At 43.4% G+C, this 24,372-nt stretch overlaps 1 protein-coding gene across 1 annotated transcript; it reads left to right on the plus strand.

Annotated features, from left to right (window-relative positions):
- Positions 1–8,307: 8,307 nt before the first annotated feature.
- LOC138167631 (zinc finger protein 135-like) lies at positions 8,308–23,480 on the plus strand. The gene is made up of 4 exons (XM_069096564.1): positions 8,308–8,611; positions 9,553–9,679; positions 10,186–10,281; positions 21,547–23,480. The coding sequence occupies exons 1-4, from the start codon at positions 8,576–8,578 to the stop codon at positions 23,100–23,102; spliced, it is 1,815 nt and encodes a 604-aa protein (XP_068952665.1). The 5' UTR covers positions 8,308–8,575; the 3' UTR covers positions 23,103–23,480.
- The last annotated feature ends 892 nt before the right edge of the window (positions 23,481–24,372 follow it).

Raw genomic sequence — 24,372 nt, forward strand, 5'->3', positions numbered from 1 at the left:
TGGAGGGACCAAAAAGTGGAGAAATGTATAGAAAATTATTTGCTGAAGTGAAAATGAGACTCCGTGAAGGATGAGGTTAAGCATGCAAAGGATCTTCATGGGCAAGAATGTAAGAAGGTGAATTAATGTAAAAGGAATAACCAAGTCTTGCATTTGGATTCAAATAATCTACTTAAGTACAAGGTGTGAGGGAAGCATGGTCAGAGAGAAGTTTATCTAAACATAGGTCTGGGGGATTTAGTGAATCTGAAGATTGACTCAGTAGGGCCCCACAGCAGCCAAGAATGCTAATACAGGTTCAGGCTGTGTTGAGAGAGTCGTAGTCTTCAGACCTTGAGGGGTGACAGCACCAGGATGCTCTGCTCTCGTCAGACCACACAGTTTGGGGTCTGCCCTTTGGGAGGGACATGGATGAGCCAGAAAGTGTCCTGTGGAAGGCACCTGCGATGGTGATGGATCACACATCATGGGAGGATTGGGGCATTGAGCCAGGAAAAGAGGCCACAGGGGCTGATATTTCAGCTCTTTAAGTATCTGAAGGATTGTCACATAGCAAATGGAACAGAACACACGTCATCCCCTGCCTAGCATTTGGAAGGCGTCTTCCTTGGACACCAGGGGACCCAAAACTCACCATGATCCATCAGCCTGCTTCTCCATCACTCACCTGGCCAGATACTTGCTGGGGCATCTTTCTCTAGCTTCTGTAGAGCATCCCCTCCTTCCAGCTGGAGGATCACATCTGGTTTGGAAACTACAAGTCCTGCTCAGGGGAAATGGGCAAGTGCTGGCAATGAAGAGCCCACTCAGTGTCAGGCTTAATCTCCATCTTTGGAAACCTGCAGATTGGGGAAGGAAGGGAGAGGAGAATGTTAAAAAGGCCCTTTGGATGATATGATAGAATGAATCTCTAAAGCTTGTTCTGTATTATGGGGGGAGGGAAATGAGTCACAAAGTCAGTTTGGACTCAGAACAAAAATTGTTTCAATTGACCAACCCCCTTTGGAAAGTAGCAGGCTCAATAATGTCTGTATGCACTTGCACTGGACCTTAAGGCAAAATCCTGGATCTGATGGAACAATTTAGGGACAACAGGAGCTGCTAATTTCCAGCTTCATATATGCCAGATATCCTGAAACATTCACTAAGTTTGAAAGCAAATGTCCTCCAATGAGGAGATCCTGAGGCAGTGGGAGGAAAGGAGGAGCCATCCTCACTTAGACCAACCAGGTTCCTGAAGTTCTCCAGCATCACCTCCCAGCAAAGCTCCTTCTGAGAAGGGCCCAGCTGCCCCCCACTCCTCCCAGGAGAAGTCCACAGCCACATCCCTGAAGGTCACTGATTCCTGAAACAGCACATACATGTACACTCAGCCAGGGCCCCTCCTTCACAGGGACCTAGGAGGAATGACAGGCAGTGGTTCTCATAAGGTTCAGGTCTCAGATTGCTCAAGTCAAGGATTTAGTGAATACTGATCTTGTGACTCTGTTTGTACATGTGTACTGGGTTTCTTGGTCTAGCCTAACAGTAACTCTGTAAGACAGGTAGTATAAGTGCTTATCTTAGGGAGGGGCTTAGAGACTGGATCTGTGATTTCACTGTTAGAGGTGACTCCTGGTTCAGGAAATTCCCTTCTCTTCAGATGATAGTCTTAAAGAGTGACTTCTCCAGGGCCACACAGTCAGTAAGTCTTCTTGGTTCTAGGGTCAGGGCTCTGCTCACTAGCCCACACCACCTCCCTTTTAATTAAGGAAACTCAATCCAAAGAAGGTCCTAGAGCTCAAGTGAACTGGGACATCTAACTTCCAGGCCTGACCCTTGAGCTCAAGGCCCCTCTTACACATCCCTGGCTTCCTGTTATGGGAATGGGAATTTAAGATCTTCGCTGCCCCTAGGCCGTTTGATAGGCTTAAGTGACTCTGAGAATCTTCCTTGATTTGAAAAAATACGCTGGCTCCTAATAGGCTGAATGTGGTCACACGGAGCCCGTGGTGGGAGGATTGTTTTTCAGGAATGCCCACATTTTGTTGCTATTTGATTGGGCAGTAGGTCAAGAGGGTTGTGACATTCTCTGATCCAGAAGAAGGCTATATGTACCCTGATGTGAGGCTTTGCTTTGGGGCTCACTTTGAGAAGAGTTGTGTGATTTGAGCAGATGAGACTCTGGGCAGCTGTTGAGCCCTCCCCCCCACCTTTGAGAACTCAGATGTTGATGCTTCCCTCTCTGGTAACTGACTAGGCATGGACATAATGGTCAGACAGTTGGAAGCCTGTCTGCTGATCTGTTTCTCTGTATTTTTTTGTCTGCTTGTTACCTCTGTATTATCTGAAATTCAGGGTGCTAACTTTTCCCCCTGAACTAGGTAAATGACATATGTTTGATTAAAGCAAGATTGTTAACCCATTCTGAGTTCCTTTTCTTTAGAAAAGCAGATCTGAAGAACCTGTGTTGGCAGCCACCCTGGGTGGTGCTTGCTGTTACAACTACATGCCCCACCTCTGGAGCCATCACTGGATGATTTGGAGGACTTATGTAAGAGGGTGTCACTGCATTTCAAACCAATGTTGAATGGGTTTCAAATTAACATATATGCCACATTGGGCATTAATGCTACAACTGTATTCCATAACAAGCTAACAGTTATGTTGCATTACATTAAGATGATGTTTATTATAACAGGTTAACTGGTTAGGAATACTGTTAGGTTAACAGTCCTGTAATGATATGTACTTAGATGGAAAAAATGTCGGAACATTTAGACCAGCAAGCTATATCTGTTTGTAAAGGGCTTGGTATCAATCAAGAGGATGGGAGAGCTGACCCAAGTGGGAGAATTATCCAAGGGTCTCCAGGGCCAGCAACCTGCACTGACCCCCTGATGATGAGATGGTCCTCACCCACAGAAAAAGGGAGAAGAGGGGCGGCTAGGTGGCACAGTGAGTAAAGCACCAGCCTGGAGTCAGGAGGACCTGAGTTCAAATCCGGCCTCAGACACTTAACATGAAAACTAGCTGTGTGACCTTGGGCAAGTCACTAAACCCTGATTGCCCTACCTTTCCCCCTCCAAAGAAAAAGCTAAACAAGATATGTGTACTGTAATGATAAATGATGTAATGTAATGCACAGTGCTATTAGAAATAAGGAAGGGAAGGCGAAAGGGAATAAGCCTTTCTAGTAATATCTACAAAGTGCCAGTCACTGTGCTAAGTGCCTTTTACAAATGTTATTTCAACTGATCCTCACAACAACCCTAGGAGCTACGTGCTATTATTATCCCTGTTTTATAGAGAGGAAACTGAGGCAAACAGAGGTTAAGTGACTTGTCCAAGGTCACCCCAATTCTAGGTGTTTGAGGATAGATTTGAACTCAGGTCTCTCTGATTCCAGGACCAGTGCTCTATCCACAATCCAGAGGGTTTCAGAGTAACTTGAGAGACTGAATGAACTGATGCAGAGGGGAAATGAGCAGAACCAGAACAATTCATACAAAGACAATATGGCAAAGACAAACAACTCTGAAAGCCTTAAGATCTGGCCTCAGACAATTAACACTTACTTAAACCCTGTGACCTTGGACAAGTCACTTAACCCCAAATGCCCTGCCTTACCCCCTTCAAAAAAAATAGCTAAACAACATATGTGTAATATAATACTAAATGATGTGATGTAATGCATGGTGCTATTAGAAATAGGGAAGGTGAAGGGAATAAGCATTGTAACCACAATTGATCAACCACAATTGCAGAGGACTGATAATGAAACATGCTGTCCATCTCCTAATATGGAGATGAAGAACTCAGAGTGCAGAATGAGACATATACAATTTTGGACACAGGCAATGCCAAAATTTGTTTTGCTAGATTATACATGTTTGCAATGGGGCTTATTTTTCTTTTGCTCATATGTTTGGGAAGCAGTGGGTCAGGTAGGAGAATGAGAAGGCAGATTTTTGCTGAAGGAAAAAACTTAAAACATTTTTTTTAAAGAAAGAAAACAAAACCAGAAAGGAAAAAGGCCCGAGGAAAAGAACTGGCCCTGCCTTCTGCTTCCAGAGCCCTAGGTTAGAAATCCCCAGATCTCTCCCTGCTGAACTGACAGACATAAAAAAACTCATGAACTATGTCATAGTTAAGTCAGAGAAGACTCAATTCAATCAAATTAGCATTTATTAAGCACCCGATATGTACAAGGCTCAGGCTTAGACCAAAAAACTGTGCAAAGCACTGTGTGTTGCCTGGAGATACAAAGATACTCCCTGCACTCATGAAACTTACATTCTACTAGGAGATACAACATAGACCCAGATAGGTAAAGATAAAAGAATTGAGGAAGGAGAGAAAATGAGTGGAGTAGGATGAGTAGACTAATAGACAGCACATCAGAGGTGTATCTAAGTGCTTCCTTGAAAGAAGGCGAGAAGGCTGCAGGACAATGTTGGCAAATGCATGGAGATGAGAGATGGACCATGGAATGTCAAGCTTGGGGAAGGAGGCAAAGGCAGGGAATGAGCAATGGAATAGCAAGGAATACAGTTAGCCTGGTGGGGAGGACTGAGAAAAAAAGATGTGGAAGGCAGACTGATGCCAGACTGAGGAGAGAGTTAAAAAGAGGAGTTTCTCTATATGCGGCAGCCACATGCAGCTACAAGATTTTTGAGAACAGTGAAGTGACTCCTCTGTTAGGAAGACTATTGGCAACTCTAGAGGAGGGGAGAGGTTAGGATACTATGCTATTACAAGAGAAAGAGGAGATTAGGGGAAAGACTAGAGAAGAGTGGGAGAAAAGGGATGGGAAAGAGGAAACTAAAGAGGTGAGGGAAGGCAAGGTCAGAGAAGACAAAAGGGAAAGAACATCCGAAAAGAGATGAGAGGACAAGAGAGTAGGAAAAGCTTCTTCTTGTGTAGGGTCTGTAAAGTGCCTCCTACACAATAACTTTTCCAGCCATCCCCCAGATCTCCACCTCCCATAGTTTCCAGGTTTTTGCCACTTTAGATGTAAACAGCAACAACACTAGCAATGAACAACCGTGAAAGCTGTGAGAACTCTGATCAAGGCAATGACCAGCCTGGATTCCAGAGGCCCCATGAGGAAGCATAGTGGCCCTACCTGACAGAGAGGAAAATGAAGAGTAAAGAATGAGAAAGCAGGGTAAAGAAAGCATGTGTGCTTTCTGAACACAGCTGATGAGGGAATTTGCTCTGCTGACTCTGCACGTTTACACCTATCATCTCATTAAAATCTGACAGCAGGATTGTCTGAGGGAAGGTACTATAGATCTCATTATGTTCATTTTATACAGATGAGGAAACTGAGCCTCAGATAGTCCAAAAGCTTAAGTGTCAGAAGCAGGATTTGAACCCAGGCTGTTGGGGAGAACAGTTCTGTGTACAAAACAGGTGCTGGGTTAAGTGTTTGGCAGACTGAATAGAGACATCAGTAACAGCACCAGCTGGTTTTCCGTGCTAAGAGCTGTGGGAATTCAGAAGAGGACAAGATCAGGGCTCACATCCAAGACAACACAACGTATGGTAAGGGCTGGTTTTTCTGATCATATGACTTGGGTTTGGGGGATGTGCCACCAACTAGCAGTTTAGGTGATCTTGGGAAGGCCAGGCTCCTCCTCTGGGGCTAGGGCCTGCTCCTCACCTGTCAAAGTGTGTCCTGAAGGCACCACAAAGGCCTTTCCACCTCTGCCAGTCCATGTCCCATGTTCCACTGGAGATATAAGGGGCTCTTTCCTCAAACACACACCTTCCTGACATCTGGAATTGCTTGCTATTTACATTCTTATGCACCAGTGGGGACAGAGTGGGGCAACAATACTTGGCTTGGGTTTGGAGGAGTGAGTTTTCTCCCTAATTCTCCTAATCAGGGGAGCTTCTGGTAGGAGGTGGTATCTAAGCAAAGACTATGGGGAAAGTGCCTGATTAAATTGGGGAGTTGTTTGACACAAGGAGCTGATCCTGCAGTGTTATCTGGCAAAGTCATAGGCTTGGAAAGTCAACTGATGAAGATATTACATTGAAGGGGCTGGAAGAAGAGGAGGAAAGGAGAGAGACTAGATGGGATGGGAGGGGAGAAGGCAGAACAGGAAAAGGAAGACATAGCTCCCTTCTAGGGAATGTTAAGATTAACAAGGACCTTTCCTGGCCATAACTGTGTGATGTATCTAGTAAAGTATTATATTCATTTTACAGTGGAGGAAACTGGCAGAGAGAAGTTAAGGGGTTAGTGGGAGAAAGAGGAGTGGGCAGGGCAGCCAGCAAAGGAGCAAGCAAATCACAGTTGTCTTCACAAAGCCCTATCTTAACAGCTCAGTGGGACAGGGAAGATTATCATGCTCATTTCACAAATGGAGAAACTGAGGTAGAGAAGGAAAATGGAGCTAAAAAGTCAACAGTAACGAAATCACAAACAAGTGTGACCAATTTTGGTTAATATTTGTTCTGTAAGGACACATCGGTTCTTCCTTAATAAGGACTTCTGAGGGCCACCCTGAACTGCCGAGAACTGAGGAGGCATGATTTTGGTGCAGGTATTGTGTCTGTTTTGATGTTACTTTGTCAGAATCGTTTGTTGATAGAGGCCTCAGACATTGTTGGGTCTAGGTTGATTTCACAGGCAGAAAATGAATTGATGAGGATGCCAGAAATGTGCATGAATGTTATTGTGTCTTTGTTAAGCTTTGTCTTCCCAGGAACAGAATTTGTGGGAAGGGGAACCATGGAAGCTGAGAATCTGCCTTGAGTCAAGATGAAAACACCTCTTCTTGGCTACTTAATGCTGACTGATGATATTGTAACCTAGTTGTGACCTAAGGGTGGATAGTCTTTGTGCTTACCACTGCCCTTTGAGAGGGTGCTTGGTGGTGACTAATGATATTGTAATATAGTTGTGATCTAGGAGTGGAAAACTTTTGGCCTTTGTGCTTTGTGATTGACTAAATGAATGTACCTTGTTTAAAAGAGAATTTTAACCTTTGTACTTTGTGATTGAATTGAGTACTTAGCAAATGACTGCATTACTAAACGAATGTACTGTTTAAAACTATGTGACCACTTTGATGAAAACTACATGGCATTTTAGTGTTAAGTTGTTGTGACATGGTGAATGCTGTATTTGGATTTTCTGCAAATGTTTTGCCTTAATTTGTTGCTTGTAATCTGTTCACAGCAGCAGTCCGCTTGTGCTTGGCGTTACAGGGTCCTACATTTGCGGGTGATGACAAGATCAAGGGTCTGGCCTCATTTGTTGTGGCTGAGGGGGGGCGGAGGAGTGGTGCATCAGTGATACAAGGTGAGGACTTGGCCGTTAGGGTTTTTGAAAAAGAAACAGCATAGTTGTTGCGGCCCCCTAGTACAAAGGCAGGAGCGGATTTAACTGGAGAAAAGCTGTAGGCTAGCTGTCTGCTGGAGGGAGGGGGTGCTGCGGACGACAGCTCCCAGGAATGTGCCTGACAGATGGAGGCCGGAGCGGGACAGCATCCCCACCTCGGTCGGACGCGCGCAGGGGGCGGGGGGCAGCCGGCTCAGCCCGTGCTACCAAGGGCGTCCGCACCACCCGAGGCTGCCCCGATCCTCCGCGCTCTTCGTCCGTGATCTCACGGGCAGCCCTGCCCAGTGTCGTTCAGAAAGGAGCAGGAGGGCTTCTGGGCTGGGCCCCGCGGACCGAGCGGCCCGGCCTCCTGCCCGGCCGCTTCGCTTCCCCGGTGGCACGCGCGCCCTCCGGAAGCTGTGCCCACGGGCCTCCCCAGGGGCTTCGGGCGCGCTTCACTCGGGCCTTCCTTGTTCGTCACTTCTGCTCCTCGCCTTCCCCATTGCCCCGAGGCTGCCCTCGATTGGTCCGGCCTCTGCCATCCTGGGTGCGCTCGCGGTCGCCTCGGCCTCCACCGCTGCCGGGGCCGAGCCCGGCCTTGGACGGCGTGGTGGCGTCCGCTTTCTCAGCCTGCCCACATCCCCACTGGCCTTTGGGAACTGCGCACGCGCAGTCCTCACGCCGAGGCCCTGGAGCACATCATCCATTGGCCGACCTTGGAGGCAGGCTAGAAGACCGACCAATCAGGAGGTCAGGATGCTGTGCTTCCTCCCTCCCTCCCCGGCTTCCCCAGCCTCTCCTAGGCTCCTCTCTTCTCCCTTGCTCCTCTCGCCCCGCCCCTAGGCTTTGCCTGGCTTTAAGCCCCGCCCCTACCGGGATGACCCTGTGCCTCAGTAAACGCCTCTGTAAAAATGAGACGCCGTTGTCGTCACCGTGCGCGCGCCCTCCCCCCGTCCCCAATCCCCCCCCCCCGCCCCCCCCCCCCCCCGCCCCGGAAGGGCCTTCGAGTTGTTGCCCGGAGGCAGCGTAGAGGAGAGCACTTACGGAGCGCGGAGCGTGTGCCAGTCACTGTGCCAGGCGCTGAGGACACCCGAGGAGGCCGGGCCCTGCCTCTGCCCGGAGGCCGCACGTGCCAGCTGGGGGGCCGGAAGTGACCTCAGCCTGCGTCTCTCCACCCCCTGCCGCGTGCCGGCCCTGCCTGCCTGCGGAGCCCCGCTGACAAGGCCCTTCCCCTGCCCGGCCCAGAAGACAGAAGAGGGGATGGCCCCCGTGTTCCCGACAGCCAGGGCCTGCCGGGTGAGTGGAGGCTTCTTTGGGGGCACCGGGACATCGGTGCCACTTTTGATCGCAGGTCCCCAGGGGGCGCAGCAGCGCCCAGCCTTCCAGGCCCGAAAGCGAGCTTGGGACGCGGGGGGGCAGGGCCCTTCACCGCCTGCTGCCTCAGTTTCCTCTTCTGTGAGATGTGAATAACCGGGCCGGCCCACGGGGAGGCTGGCCCACGAGGCCGGCCCACGGGGAGGCCGGCCCACGGGGAGGCTGCCTTACCAGGAGGAGAAGCAAGCTCCTACTCAATCAGGAATATTTCATTTTTGTTTTTGTGTCCCTAGAGCCTTGAACAACACCAGTTTGACTCTTAATGAAAGCTCTCTGAACAGGTCCCCCAAGTTCCCCATAGCAGCTGTAGCCAGCAGGCATACATCTAGGTGACCAAGCACAAACATTCGCTACATACTTTGAGTAAGCCCCCATCAGTTTCATATCAGGGCCCACCAAAGGAAATGCTTCATGACCCATGGTAGATACACTATACAGTTGGGGGGATGATGTGAGATGTGAGCTGAAACCACAGAGCAGGGGGCAGCATGGTGTTGTGAAAGGTGCCCAGGCCTAAAAATCCAAAGCTAGCTCTGATCATTTCTAGCCATGTGACCCTGGCCATTCCCCTTGAAGTTTATTTTCAGTTTTCTCATCTGTGAAATGGGGATAATGAATACCTTTGTGAGAGAAGTACTTTGTGCATATACTAAGAAAAAAGTCATTACATATGTGAGCTATTATGTTTGTTTTATTATATATTTTAAAATCCAGTATAAATGATGGGGTATAAGTAGTACTCAACAAAATACTTGACCTATCTGGAAAACTGAGAGCCACTCCCATCCCTGGCAGCCTCATTTCACCTCCTTGGTCTATGAAGGGTGGTTCCTGGGTCAGCACAAACACATTTGGTGTTTCAGGAATCAGTGACATTCCAGGACGTGGCCGTGGACTTCTCCTTGGATGAGTGGGGGCAGCTGGGCCCTTGTCAGAAGGAGCTGTACCGGGAGGTGATGCTGGAGAACTTCAGGAACCTGGTCTGCCTGGGTGAGGACGGCTCCCCCTGGGGCCCAGATTTGCTCACTGGAGGAACTTTGCATCCAGTCTTGATAAACCCCACAGGACATCTTGAGGGTTAATCAGGCATGCAGGAACCTGAGGATCCTATTCCTTTTGTGCCCATGAAATAATGATTACCTGGTGAATGGTCCCTGATTGATGTAACCAGAGACTGGAAGTTCACTTGTGTTGTCCCAGGGGCATCAGGTACATGATTCTCCCCTAAGGTCAATTGCACCTTCGTGGAGATTCATTGGATTGGCAGGAAGTGAGTCAGACTTAGTTATTTACTATCTGAGCCCAAATCTGCTTTGTAGCCTCATTTGTCTAGCACCACAGAGCCTTCCTGCCTGATGCCCACCTTTGGATCTTGGCACTGATCTCAGTGTAATAGCTGGCACAAGTAGGAACTTAATAATATACTAGTTAGCTGGCTAGGCTTGTGTTCCAAAGGGGCTCTTTGTGCTCAGCTCTTCCCTATTTTCATTGGGCAGGACTTGAGGATTCAAAACCACGTATGATTGAGCAGCTGGAGCAGAAGAGAGCACCGGAGATGCAAGAAGAATCAGTCCCAGCAAGCACCTGTCCAGGTGAGTGTGTGGGAATCACTGGGCAGCAGCAGCTTAGTGACAGCACAGGAAAAACCCTTGAAAATGCTGTCCAGGAGCTGTCTCCAGAGTAGCCTGAGGCCCTTGGACGTGGGTTGACACTGCGGCACTCATTCCTTCCCAAAGCTTCACAACCTCAGTTTACCATCCTGATATCTTTCCTCCTACATGGCCTTCGAGGAGCAAGGGAACCATGCTACATCTCTATTTCCTCCTCTGACTTTGCCTCAATAGCCAGTCTTTGGCACCCATTATCTTGCTCCTCCTGGCCCATTCCTTCATTTCCTTTTAAAATGTGTGTTTATTAATAACAAAAATATGGAATAAATGTCCCATTTCTACATCCCATTTATAACACCAGTGTGATATTCACAGTACCCGCAGCGGCTATGAATATGCTGGTGTAGTTGTGAATCATAAAATGTAACAGACTCTCCACATGGAAGACAGAATGAAAACACTTATTCAAACACCAGAAAGCTGAATCCATCATAACAACCAAGAAGTTGGTACACATAACCAATGCAGTGAACACCAACATTTCCAAGCCTTCCCTCTGTCGGGCCTTCAAAATAAAATAGGCTCCCTTAAGCAAAAATACCCCTCTCTCACTCATGCTAGCTGCTCTGCCACCACGATGCTTGCTCCACACTATTCTGGCTCTCCTGATCCTTTCTGCTCCACTCTTCCTGTTCCACCCTTTTAGTAAGCTCCTCCCCCTGTGGACTCCATGTGATTACATTCCCTGCCTATTAAGGGGCAGGGAAGATCTTCACATTCTCCTTACCATTACACCATTCCAGTCACTTTTTTTTTTTTCCGATTTATGGACCATTTTTATTGGGAGGAAAATTATATACAATTTTTTAAAATACAGAATTGAAAAATCTTTTACAGTAAAAAATATAGCACTCTTATCAAACAGTAAAAATTTCTTGCTGTACAGAAGTTAATATGTATATACCACATATTTAACTGAAAATAAACTACATATTCAACTGCAGTCACTTTTTTTTAAAGTAGTATTTAGGATTATGTCACTGTTAGTTTTACAGAAGTGGGGTTAGTGTATGTATTCTGACTTCACCTTCTAATGTTCCTTTTTAGAGAAAGTCCCGTGTATCCCCAAATTCTTAGAACATAGCTGTTATAAAGGTGCCATGATATGTGTAAATGCCAGAATGGAGCCATCGCACATTTGTTAGAAGGTTTATTTGTGGCCTTTCCCCACTATTTTTAATAATAAATCATTGTTGCCGTCACCATCATTATCATCAACATCACTACTTATCGTTGCTTTTTTTTAGTATTATTATCATTTTGAGATTAAGTGGCGCTGTCTTACCCAGACTCGAAGTGTAATGGTTCCTCATTAAGCCACTGCATCTCAGACTTGTGCAGCCCAAACCATCCACTAGCCGCAGCCTCCTTCAGGACCACAGCTTACAGGCCTGTAACCAGATTTTGTTTCCTTTCACAGCTTCCTGAGAGTACAATGCTACTAGCAGGATTATTGGGACAGCAGGAATTAAGAGTCTTGGTGTTCCTTTTGTATGTTGCTATATTGTTTTTGAAGGGGATAGCTCCACTTCCTGGCCCCATGCACAGGAGAAGAGCCCACTTGTTTCTCTTCAGTTTGATAATTCCTAATTTTCTACGTTTTAACCCTTTGCCAATTTAAAGGGAGCAAAGTAGAATCTCAGGTTTTTTTTTCATTTAGATATCTTTGGTGACTAGAGAGTTTGAAAAAGGTTTCCGCCCCCCCCCACTCCCTGAGGTTACTGATAATTTCTGTTCCTTTTAAGAACTGCATATTTACAAACTGTAACCATTTATCTTTAGGGAAATAGATCTTAGCCTCATAAATTTGTGTCAGTTCCTATAGAGTATGAATGCCAACTTTCTACCAGAAATATGGAAGCAAATTTTTCCCAATCTATTTCTGTCCTTTTTCTTTTGTATACTTTGACTTTTGTTGCAGAGAAATTTTTTTTTAAATAATTAAAAATTGGGGGGCAGAGCCAAGATGGCAGCATAGAAGCAGGAAAACTCCATGTGCTGCCCCCATAACCACCTCAAATACCTATAAGAAATGACTCTAAACAAACTTTAGGACTACAGAACACAGTGACAGACAGAAACAAATCTCTTGATGAAATCAGCCCGGCAGGCAGACAGGAAGGGTCCATTTCAGGACACTGGGAGCAGAGCCCAGCCCCGCATGAGCCTACGGTTTTAGCCCCAGGGCAGCCACAACCAGCTGTGGCTGGAGGGACTTTGGGAGAGTGGATCACCAGGAGCTGTGGCGGTTCCCTGATTTATCAACCCATAAATGCCAAAGACAAAGTGAGAGATCAGTGTACACTTTGGGAGCAGGGTGTCCCGTGGTCCTGCCTCTGCCCCCAGAGGGAGAAGAGATTGCAGCATGGTGGCCACTGCTACATGGCTGCTTCGGAGCACCTGGCCTGCAGATTGTAGGGGGACCAAGTGAACATTTGGGGGTAATCACAAGCTTTAACCTGCTTGGTTCTGGATTGCTGTCTAGGGAGGAGGTCCTGGAGTGTGTGACTGGGTGCCTTACTGGTGGGGGCTTCAAAGAGGGCACCCAACTAATAGCTCTGGCAGCTATGAAAATACCAGGGATTTGGGACAAAGCTCTCCTCTCTGGAAGCAGAGTTCTATTGTGGCAAAAAGCTCAAAAGTCAAGGAATTGAGTGGCAACATGATTAAGCAAAGGAAACAAAGCAAGCTTAGCAATCTGACTTTAGATTCCTATTTTGGGGACAAAAAAGATCAAAGCATGGAATAGGAGGAAGACAATGAAGCCAGAACTTCTGTACCAAAAGCTTCCAAGAAAAATATGAACTGGTTATTGTAATGGGAATGTAAATTTGTAAGATCTTCCCTTCCCCTAGGCTAAAGTGCATCTGGAGCCTAGGGTGGAAGGCTTGTTTTTCTGTAGATACTTCTTGATTGGCCAGTGAGTCAATAAGGTTGTTACATTCTCTGAGCCAGGAGAAGGCTATATAAGCCCTGATGTGTAGCTTTGTTTCTGTGATTTGATCTGAATTCTGGGAAGCCGTTGTTGAGAGTCCCCTGGCTTTGAAAAACCCAGATCTAATTTGGTATGGATGTAATGGTTGGACAGTTTGGAAATCTGTCTACTTGATCTGTTTCTGTCTTGATAATTCTGCCTGTATACTTTGAAGTTCGGGGTGCTGACCTTTTTCCCCTGAACAAGGTAAACGATATATGTCTGACTGATTAAAGTAAGCTTGTTAACCCATTTTGAGTTGCTTTCCTTTATCAAAGCAGATCCAAGAACCTGTTTGAGCAGCAAACCCTGAGGACGTGCTTGGGGTGCTTGCTGCTACAAAATGGCGTCACGAACAGGATCTGCAGAGTAAAAGGAAAGTATGGGGACTGGGATAATTGTTTGTTTCCCAGTTGTGGTAGCTGTGATTCTGTGGAGCCATGGAGCAGGAGAGAAGAATGGCCTGCATGCAGACTTCGCTGAGCTGAGAGCAGGAATGGTGAGCTGCCTGCATCGGGACCTAGGCAGAAGCCAGGAGCGGCATGCCGCCTGCGGGAGGAGGAGCCCAGGAGTTCGGAATTCAGCCACAGGAAAAGATAAGAACTGAGCAGCAAAGCAGGGGCACTGAGTGTGTTTCCTGGCTGCATCCCACAGTTTGGGACCCAGGGGGAGGATGGACTTGTGACTATGGTGGGTGGGATGAAGTGCCTTGGATCCCCAGGGACCCCACCTTGTTGGTTTTGTTGCCCAGCCCCCTCTCTGTGCTTGGAGGCAGGGGCTGGAGCTGTGTGAGGGGAAGGATACCCCTCCCCCCTCTCCCAGAGAACTTTATTTGAACTCTTGTTTTGAATTGGAGTGAAAAATGCTATGTACTTTGTGTTTGTTTAAGGCCCAGTGGCCACTTTGGTAACTTTAGTTCTGTACCTTGAAAATGTGACCTAAGAGATGTTTAGTGCTAATTCGAAAGTAAATTGTCAGTGCTATGGGCATGAAAGATCTTGGGACTGAATGTAATGGGAATGCAAATTTGGAAGATCTTCCCTGCCCCTAGGCTAAAGTACACCTGAAGCCTTGGGTGGGAGGCTTGTTTTTCAGTAAATACTTCTTGATTGGCCAGTGAGTCAATAAGGTTGTTACATTTTCTGAGCCAAGAGAAGGCTATATAAGCCCTGATGTGTAGCTTTGTTTTGGGGGCTCACTTTGAGAAGTGTTCTGTGATTTGATCTGTATTCTGGGAAGCCGTTGCCTGGAGGACCCCCCCCCCCTTTGAAAAACCCAGATGCTGATTTGGTATGGATGTAATGGTTGGACAGTTTGGAAAATCTGTCTACTTGATCTGTTTCTGTCTTGATAATTCTGCCTGTATACTTTGAAGTTCCGGGGTGCTGACCTTTTTCCCCTGAACAAGGTAAACGATATATGTCTGACTGATTAAAGTAAGCTTGTTAACCCATTTTGAGTTGCTTTCCTTTATCAAAGCAGATCCAAGAACCTTTATGGGCGGCAAACCCTGAGGACGCTTGGGGTGCTTGCTGCTACAGTTATAGAGGCTATACAGGAGCTTAATAAGGATTTTGAAAACCAAATGAGAGAAGTGAAGGAAAAATTGGCAAGAGAAATGAGAATGAAGCAAGAAAATCATGAAAAGAGAATCAACAACCTGACTGAAGAAAATAACACCTTAAACAATAGACTGACTCAAATGGCAAAAGAGGCTAAAAAAGTCAATGAGGAGAAGAGTGCCTTAAAAAGCTGAATTTACCTGATGGAAAAAGAACCTCAAAAGCTCATTGAAGAGAATAATTCCTTCAGAAGTAGAGCAAATGGATGCTAGCGACTTTATGAAAAATCAAGATACTATTAAACAGATCCAAACAAATGAAAAAATAAAAGGCAGTCTCTCATTGGAAAAACAACAGACCTGGAAAATAGATCCAGGAGAAATAATTTAAAAATTATTTGATGACCTGAAAGCCACGATCAAAGAAAGAACCTAGAAATCATTCTTCAAGAAATTCTCAAGGAAAATTGCCCTGATGTTTTAGAACCAAAGGGCAAAACAGAGGTTGAAAGAATCCACTGATCACCTCCTGAAAAGATCCCCAAAAGAAAACTAGCAATATTATAGCCAGGTTCAAGAGTTCCAAGATTAAGGAGAAAATATTACAAGCGACCAAGAAGAGACAGTTTGAACATTGTGGAAGCACAATCAGTATAACACAGGATCTGGCAGCTTCTACACTGAGGGATCAAAGGATTTGAAATATAATATTCCAGAGGTCAAAGGAGCTAGGATTAAAACCAAGAATCACCTATCTAGCAAAGCTGAGTATCATGTTTCAGGGGAAAATATGGCTATTCAATGAAATAGAGGACTTTCAAGCATTCTTGATGAAAAAATGAGTTGAATGGAAAATTTGACACTCAGATACAAGAAGCGAGAGAAACATGAGAAGGTAAACAGGGAAAAGAAATCATAAGGAACTTATCAAAGTTGAACTATTTACATTCCTACATGGAAAAACAATTATAACTTATGAAACTTTTCTCAGTATGAGAATAGTTGAAAGGAATATAAATGTGTGTATGTATCTATTTTTATATATGTATACATACATATATATGCATATCTACATAGGAGGGTATATGGGCATATGAATACATATGTGAGTGTGTGTATATATGTGTACGGGTGTACATAGACATGGCCACAGGACCAATTGAATACGAAGAGATGATGCTTAAAAGGTGAAATTAAGAGGTGAGAGAGGAATATAATGAGAGGAGATGGGAAGAGGCAATATGGGGTAAATTATCTCATATAGAAGAGGCAAGGGAAAACTGTTACAATGGAGGAGAAGAACAGGAAGGCAGAAGGGAGGTCAATCTTACTCTCATTGAGTTTGACCTAGGGAGGGAATGACATACACACTAAATAGGGTATCTCACCCTATAGGAGAGTAGGGAGGAAGGAGATGATGGGAGGGCAGGTTGTGGGGGAGGGTAGTTAGAAGCACACACTTTTGAAAAGGAACAGGGTCAAAGTAGAGAATAGAACAAGTGGGGTACGGGATAGAATGGATGGAAATATAGTCAGTCTTTCACAATATATCCACTATGGAAATATTTTGTGTAGCTACACATGTACAACCTATATTAGATTGCTTATCTTCCTAGTAAGGGTGGGTTATGAGGGAGGAAGGGAAAGAATCTGGAATTCAAATATTTAAAATAAAATATTTAGAAAAAAATATTTTTTTTTAAACATGCAACTGGGAAATAAGATATATAGGCACTGGTGTATAGAGATCCATCTTGCCCTACTGGAAAGTTGGAGGGGGAATGGGGAGGATATAGGAGAGAGCAGATTGGAGGAGGGGATATACAGTGGGATCTCTGTTTTGGGGTGGTGGATAGGGAAAAGATGGGAAGAAAATTTGTAATGGAAAATCTTGTGGAAATGAATGATGTAAACTAAAAATAAACATAAAACTTAATTTGAAAAATACAGATTAAAAAATAATCATGATAAGAGAAAAAATAATTAAATCAATTGATCTTTCCCTCCAATAGTTTAATTTCTTCTACTTGTTAAGTAGGGCAGCTATTTTGGTGCAGTGGATAGAGCACTGACCCTGGAGTCAGAAAGAGCTGAGTTCAAATTGTTCTTCAGACACTTATTAGCTATATGACCCCAGACAAGTCATTTAATCCTGGTTGTCTCAGTTTCCTCATATGAAAATCAGCTAAAGAAGGAGATGGCAAACTATTTCAGTAGCTTTGCCAAGAAAACCCCAAGTGACATCACAAAGAGTTGGACACAACTTAAAAATGACTAAAAAGTAACAACAGAATGGATACAACAAATAAAGATGGTTTGAGGAGAATGGGCCCTCATAGCTATGAGGAGTTAGGGAAGGCTTCATATAGAAGAAGGTATTAGTGCTCAATTTTGTAAAATTTAATATTTTGTTTTTTCCAAACCACATGTAAAAACAATTTTCAGCATTTGTTTTAAAAAATGTTTGAGTTCTATATTCTTGCTGTCCCTCTCTTTACCACTTCTTGGTAAGGCAAGCAATTTGATATGTATATGGAGTCATGCAAAACATTTCTATATTAGTCATGTTGTGAAAGAAAACACACACAAATCCAAGAAAAATAAAGCCCCAGGATGGGCCTGACCAGCCACCAGCCAGAGGGACTCCAGATCAGCAGCAGCTGTGGCCGTTTCCAGATTTATCAACACATAGATGCAAAGGACAAAGTGAGAGGTCAGTGCAGTCTGGACTTTGGGACCCAGTAAGTGGGAGTGTGTGGCTTTTGTCCCCCAGGGCAAGAAGCCACTGAGACACCGGCAGTGTCAGCCAGCGCCACGTGGCAGCCTCAGCTCCTGGCCTGCGGAGTGTAGAGGGACCAAGCACCAGTCTGAGGGGTAATTGCTCTTGCTCTAACCTTCTTGGATCTGGATTGCAGTCTAGGGTGGAGGTCCTGGGGTGTGTGTCCAGCTTGCCAGAGCGTGTGGAGACCTCAGAGAGAGCACCCATCTAATACCTCTGGCAGCTGAGAAAACCCCAGCATTTGGGATGGAAGCTCCCCTTTTTGGTGGCAGAGTCCTAGTGTGGCAAAAAGCCTAGGGGTCAAGTGACTGAGGGGTGACATGACCAGGCAAAGGAAACAAAGCAGACAGAAGATTCCAACATCAGACTCCTATTTTGGTGACAAAAAGGAGCAAAGCATGGAACAGGAGGAAAACAGTGAAGTCAGAACTCCTGCACCAAAAGCTTCAAAGGAAAATACAAGGTGGTTACAGGTCATAGAGGACCTTAAGAAGCGAGTAAGTGAAGTGGAGGAAAAATTGGGAAGAGAAATGAGAATGATGCAAGAAAATTATGAAATGGCAGTCAAAAGCCTGACTGAGGAAAATAATACCTTAAAAAACAGACTGACTCAAATGGCAAAAGAGGCTCAAAAATACAATGAGGAGAAGAATGCCTTAAAAAGCCAAATTTGGCAGATGGAAAAAGAATCTCAAAAGCTCACTGAGGAGAATCATTGCTTCAGAATTAGATTGGAGCAAATGGAAGCTATTGACTTTATGAGAAACCAAGATGCTGTTAAACAGATCCAAACAAATGAAAGAATAGAAGGCAATGTGAAATATCTCATGGGAAAAACCACTGACCTGGAAAATAAATCAGGAGAGATAATTTAAAAATTATTGGACTACCTGAAAGCCATGATCAAAGAAAGAACCTAGACATCATCCTCCAAGAAATTCTCAAGGAAAACTGCCCTGATGTTTTAGTACCATAGAGCAAAACAGAGGTTGAAAGAATCCACCCATCACCTCCTGAAAAAGATCCCCAAAAGAAAACTCCTAGGAATATTATAGCCACATTCTGGAATTCCCAGATTAAGGAGAGAATTATTACAAGCAGCCAGGAAGAAACAATTTGAATATTGTGGAAACACAATCAGGATAACCCAGGATCTGGCAGCTTCTACACTGAGGGATTGAAGAGCTTGGAATATGATATTCCAGAGGTCAAAGGAGCTTGGATTAAAACCAAGAGTCACCTACCCAGCAAAACTGAGTATCATGTTTCAGGGGAAAATATGGTCATTCAGTGGAATAGAGGACTTTCAAGCATTCTTGCTGAAAAACCAGAGTTGAATAGAAAATTTGAAATTCAGATACAAGAAGCAAGAGAGGCATGAGGAGGTAAACAGGAAAAAAAATCATAAGGAACTTATCAAAGTTGAACTATTAACATTCCTACATTGAAATACAATAATTGTAACTTATGAAACTTTTCTCAATAGTTGAAGGGAATAGAAATATATGTATGTCTACATATGAGGGTATATGGGCATATGAATACATATGTGAATGTGTGTATATATGTTTACAGGTATACATAGATAGAGGGCACAGGACCAATTTAACAGGAAGGGGTGATACTTAAAAGGTGAAATTAAGAGGTGAGAGAGGAATATAATGAGAGGAGATGGGGAGAGACAGATTGGGGTAAACTATCTCATATAGAAGAGACAAGGGAAAATGGTTACAATGAAGAGGAAGGCAAAAGGGAATGGGTCAACCTTATTCCCATTTAATTTGGCTTGAGGAGGGAATGAAATACATACTAAATAGGGTATCTCACTTTCCAGGAAAGTAGGGGGAAAGGGGATGAGAGGGGGAATATATATACTGTTTTACATGTAATTGGGAAATAATATATACGGGCACTGAGGCATAGAGATCCACTGTAAAAGTCGAAAGGAGTATGGGAGAAAACATGGGAGAGAGCATATTGGAGGAGGGGATATCCTGTGGGATGGCTATTTTGCGGCAGTGGGTAGGGGAAAAATGGGGAGAAAATTTGCAACTCAAAATCTGGCAGAAACAAATGATATAAATCAGAAGTTAAGGCATTAGAAAAAGGAAAAAGAAAGTTTAAAAATAGTGTGTTTCCATCAGCATTCAAAATCCATCAGTTCTTTCTCTAAAGATGGATAGTATTTTTCATTATAAGTCCTTTGGAATTATATTAGATCAGTGTATTGCTAAGAAGAGCTGAGTCATTCAGAGCTGATCATCATACAGTATTGCTGTTACTATGTACAATATTCTCCTGGATCTGCCTATTTCACTTTGCATCAGTTTCTGTAAGTCTTTCCAGGTTTCTCTGAGAGCATCTGGCTTGTCATTTCTTAGAGGACAATGGTATTTCATCACATTCACAAACCATAGCTTGTTCAGCCATTCTCCAACCAATGGACTTCCCTTCCATTTCCAATTCTTTGGCAGCACAAAAAGAGCTGCTATAAATATTTTTATACATGAATGTCCTTTTCCTTTTTTTTTTTTAAATCTCTTTGGGATATAGACCTAATAATGGTATTGCTGGGTCAAAGGGTATGCACAGTTTTATAGCTCTTTGGACATAGTTTCAAATTCTTCTCCAGAATGGTTGGATCAGTTCACAACTTTACCAACAGTGTATTAGCGTCTCAATTTTCCCACATACCCTCCAACATTTGTCATTTTCCTTTTCTGTCATATTAGCCAATGTAATAGGTATAAGGTAGTACCTACCCATAAGGCCTTGCCTGATTCTCTCCATTTATTAGCTCTCCCTCTTGAAATGACTTGGAATAACTTGATATTTTCTTGTGGACATGATGTAATTCAAATATAAGCTCTTTGAAAGCCTAAGCTTTTCTTTTTTCTTTACATCTCTGGCTTCTAGCCTGGTGCCTTTTATGTAGCAGGTGCTTAATAAATGTTTGTTGAATCAAGATGGTTCATCATTGAATTCCTGTGGAGCTAATGCCACAGGAAGATCATTTGAAGGAGAATAAATTGATAGATGTTGTTGTTTGTCCTTTGTGCTCAAAAAGGATCAAAATGACATCATGATCAGTGAACAGTGTGTCTGACTGTTACTGGTCAGACCAACACAAGCTTGGAAGGCTCTACCTTTGGGGCACAAATAGTCTGTATGATCATTAGGGAAGAAAATGTCTCTAAATGTGTGCATCCTTTCATAGCTGTGTAGTCTGAAAAAGAGAAGACTCAATATGAATGTGATTGCTGGCTTCATGTAATTAAAAGGCTGTCATGTGGAAGAAGAATTGAATTTGTTCTGTTTGGCCGCAGAAGGCAGAATTAAGAATAATGGAGGGAAGCTTCAGAGGAGAATGTAAGCTTGCTCTAAGGAAAATCTTGTTAACAGTTGGAGCTACCCAAAAGTGGAATGGGTTGCCTTGGATTCACTAGAAGTCTTCAAGCAAAGACTAAAGGACCATTTTTTAGTGGCATTAGAATAGCAATTCTTTTGGGATATTTAATCCACTGAGGTCCTTTCCAACTCTGAAATTCTGAGATTCTTTGATTGTGACCTTTCAAATATTAACTTTGACAGTCATTAGCAGTGTGACCTTGGTTAAGTCAGTAAATCAGTCTAAGGCAATTTCCTTAATTGGAAAATGTAATTACTAACCTACCTATTTAACAAAGTTGTTGTGAAGATCAATATAAATGCTTTAAAAAAAATAAGTTAAATGGATAAATAACCATACAATGGTATTATTTCCTTTAGATTGTAAAGTTCAACAATCATTTTTCTTAAAGGAGGAAATGGAAGATAGGATCAAATGTACAAGAAAAAAAAAAACTGAAAATATATACTTTTTCTGTCTTTCAGATTGGGAGAATAGACCTGAAACCAAAAAGTCAATTCCAAGTTTGGGCATTTCTATGGAAGAGTCATTCGAAGAAAGTTTCAAAAGGGATGGACCCTGTGTCTCCAAGTTGATAGAATGTGAAGCTAGATTAGAAAGATGGCAGAGCTGTGAGAATAAACATTCTAAGCAAGTAAAAACTTTCCAGAGGAAAACTTCCAATAAATTGAAGCGCCATAGATGTAAGAAATATGATAGAATCTTTGGTCTAGAGCCAACCTTTGTTTTCCAACAAAAACTATATGCTGGAAAGAGTTTCCATCAATATGATAAACAGAGAAAGAGCTTCAGATTGTATTCTGACTCAAGTAAGTGTAATAGAATCTGTTTGAAGAAGACATTTTCTAAATTTGATGAATGTGAGAAATCCTCCAGTTATAATTCTGACTTTTTAAAATGTCACAGGATAAATACTCAAGAGAAACCTCATGAGTATAATAAAGGTAGAAAAACTTCCCAGAACTCATCCATTATTTCTCTCCCAACAATCATTACTGGAGAGAAACCCCATAAATGTAATGAATGTGGAAGGTCTTTCCACAGCAGCCTGCAACTAATTGAACATTGGAGCATTCATATGGGAGAGAAAGCTTATCAATGTAATGAATGTGGAAAGGTATTTCGCGGGAGCTCAGGATTTATTGAACATCAGAGAATTCATACTGGAGAAAAACCTTATGAATGTAATGAATGTGGGAAGACTTTCAGTCATAGATCATCCCTTACTTCCCATTACAGGATTCATAGTGGGCAAAAAACTTATGAATGTAAAGAATGTGGCAAGACCTTCTATTGGACCTCAGAACTTACGAAACATCAGAGAATTCATACTGGAGAGAAACGTTATGAATGCAGTGAATGCGGTAAAGCCTTCCACCAGAGCATACACCTTATTCAACATCAAAGAACTCATACTGGAGAGAAACCTTATGAATGTAATGAATGTGGGAAGGCCTTTGGCCGAATTGCACTCCTTACTGAACATAAGAGAATTCATACAGGAGAGAAACCTTATGAATGTGATGAATGTGGGATGACCTTCCGGTGGAATTCAGGACTAACTGAACATCAGAGAATTCATAGTGGAGAGAAACCTTATGAATGTAATCAATGTGGGAAGACTTTCAGTCGTAGGTCTTCCCTTACTTCCCATCACAGGATTCATAGTGGGAAGAAACCTTATGAATGTAATAAATGTGGCAAGGCCTTCTATTGGATGTCAAAACTTAGTAAACATCAGAGAATTCATACAGGAGAAAAGCCTTATGTGTGCAATGAATGTGGGAAGACCTTTAACCAAAGTACACAACTTACTCAACATCAGGGAATTCATACTGGTGAAAAACCTTTTGAGTGCAGTCAGTGTGGGAAGGCTTTCAACCACAGCATACATTTTACTCAACATCAGAGAATTCATACTGGAGAAAAACCTTATGAATGTAACAAGTGTGGAAAAGCCTTCTGCCAGAGCTCTGGACTTACTAGACATCAAAAAATTCATGCTAGAGAGAAATATTAGGTTGTAATGACTGTAGGAAGGCTTTCTGCCAGCATAAAAGAAAACAAATAACTTCTGAACAGCAGAGAATTAACTATTAATTGGAGAAGGCCTACAAATGTAATAAATATGAATACCTTCTCCACAAGCTATCTGTTACTTTCAGCATAGTATTATATTAGAAAACTTGTATTGAAATGGGAAGACTTTTCATGGGAGTGTGGAATGTCATAGGATAAATACTCAGCAGAAACCACATGAATATATGAAGGTAGAAAAATTAATATTGGAGAGAATGAATATGAGAAAGCCTTCCATAAATGTTATTGCTCATCAGAAATTCATACTGGAGAGAAACTTTATAAAATAAATGTGGGAAAACCTTCTCCTGAATCAAAAGTCTTAGTCATTATCAGAGAATTTATACTGGGTAATATCTTATGAAAATTAAACCTTAAGAATAAAAAGTTTGGGGGAGGCTAGGTGGTGCAGTGAATAAAGCACTGGCCCTGGAGTCAGGAGGACCTGAGTTCAAATCCATCTTCAGACACTTAACACAAAAACTAGCCTTGTGACCTTGAGCAAGTCACTTAACCCCAATTGCCTTCCAAAAAGTAAAAAAAAATAAAATTTTTGACAAAATTAGCCAGAATACATATTTTACTAAAAATTGCAGAATATTAAATACAAACTCTCTAAGTGAAGCAAAGTTTCATCTAATTTTCTGACAGCTCTTCCAGACATTTTCCTCTCAAGTCTCCAACCCCAAAGTCTCCCTTTTCCAAAGCCCTGATTATAATAGATAATGTTACTTTTTTTTAAGTAACTTGCTCAAGGTTACACAGCCAGTTATTTCTGGGTGTGGTGCTAAGTACCAGAGCCCAGATTCGATCCTAGGTCATCCTGACTCTGGGGCTGGTGCTCTTACTCACTGTACCACCTGGCCACCCTTAAGCAACTGGGGTTAAGTAACTTGCTCAAGGTTACACGGCCAGGTATTTCTGGGTGGGTGCTGTGTCTGAGCCTGGATTCTATCCCAGGTCATCCCGACTCTGGGGCCGGTGCTCCTACTCGCTGTGCTACCTGGCCGCCCCTGTAATGTTACTTTTTATAAGCAAAACATTGCCATTTGCCAGATATTTTATACCTTAGTAAATCAGCACTCATTAAGTGCCTCCTATATGTCAGGCACTGCACGAAATGCTAAATTCCTGTCCTCAAGGTGCTCACAGTCTAGTGGGTAAGGGGAAGATAATGCAAAAACAACCATATGAGCAAGATGTATACAGGA

This window comes from Petaurus breviceps, unplaced genomic scaffold, assembly GCF_028583685.1.
Source record: "Petaurus breviceps papuanus isolate PSGF00001 unplaced genomic scaffold, PetGlider_PUasm1.0 243, whole genome shotgun sequence".
Lineage (NCBI taxonomy): Eukaryota > Metazoa > Chordata > Mammalia > Diprotodontia > Petauridae > Petaurus > Petaurus breviceps.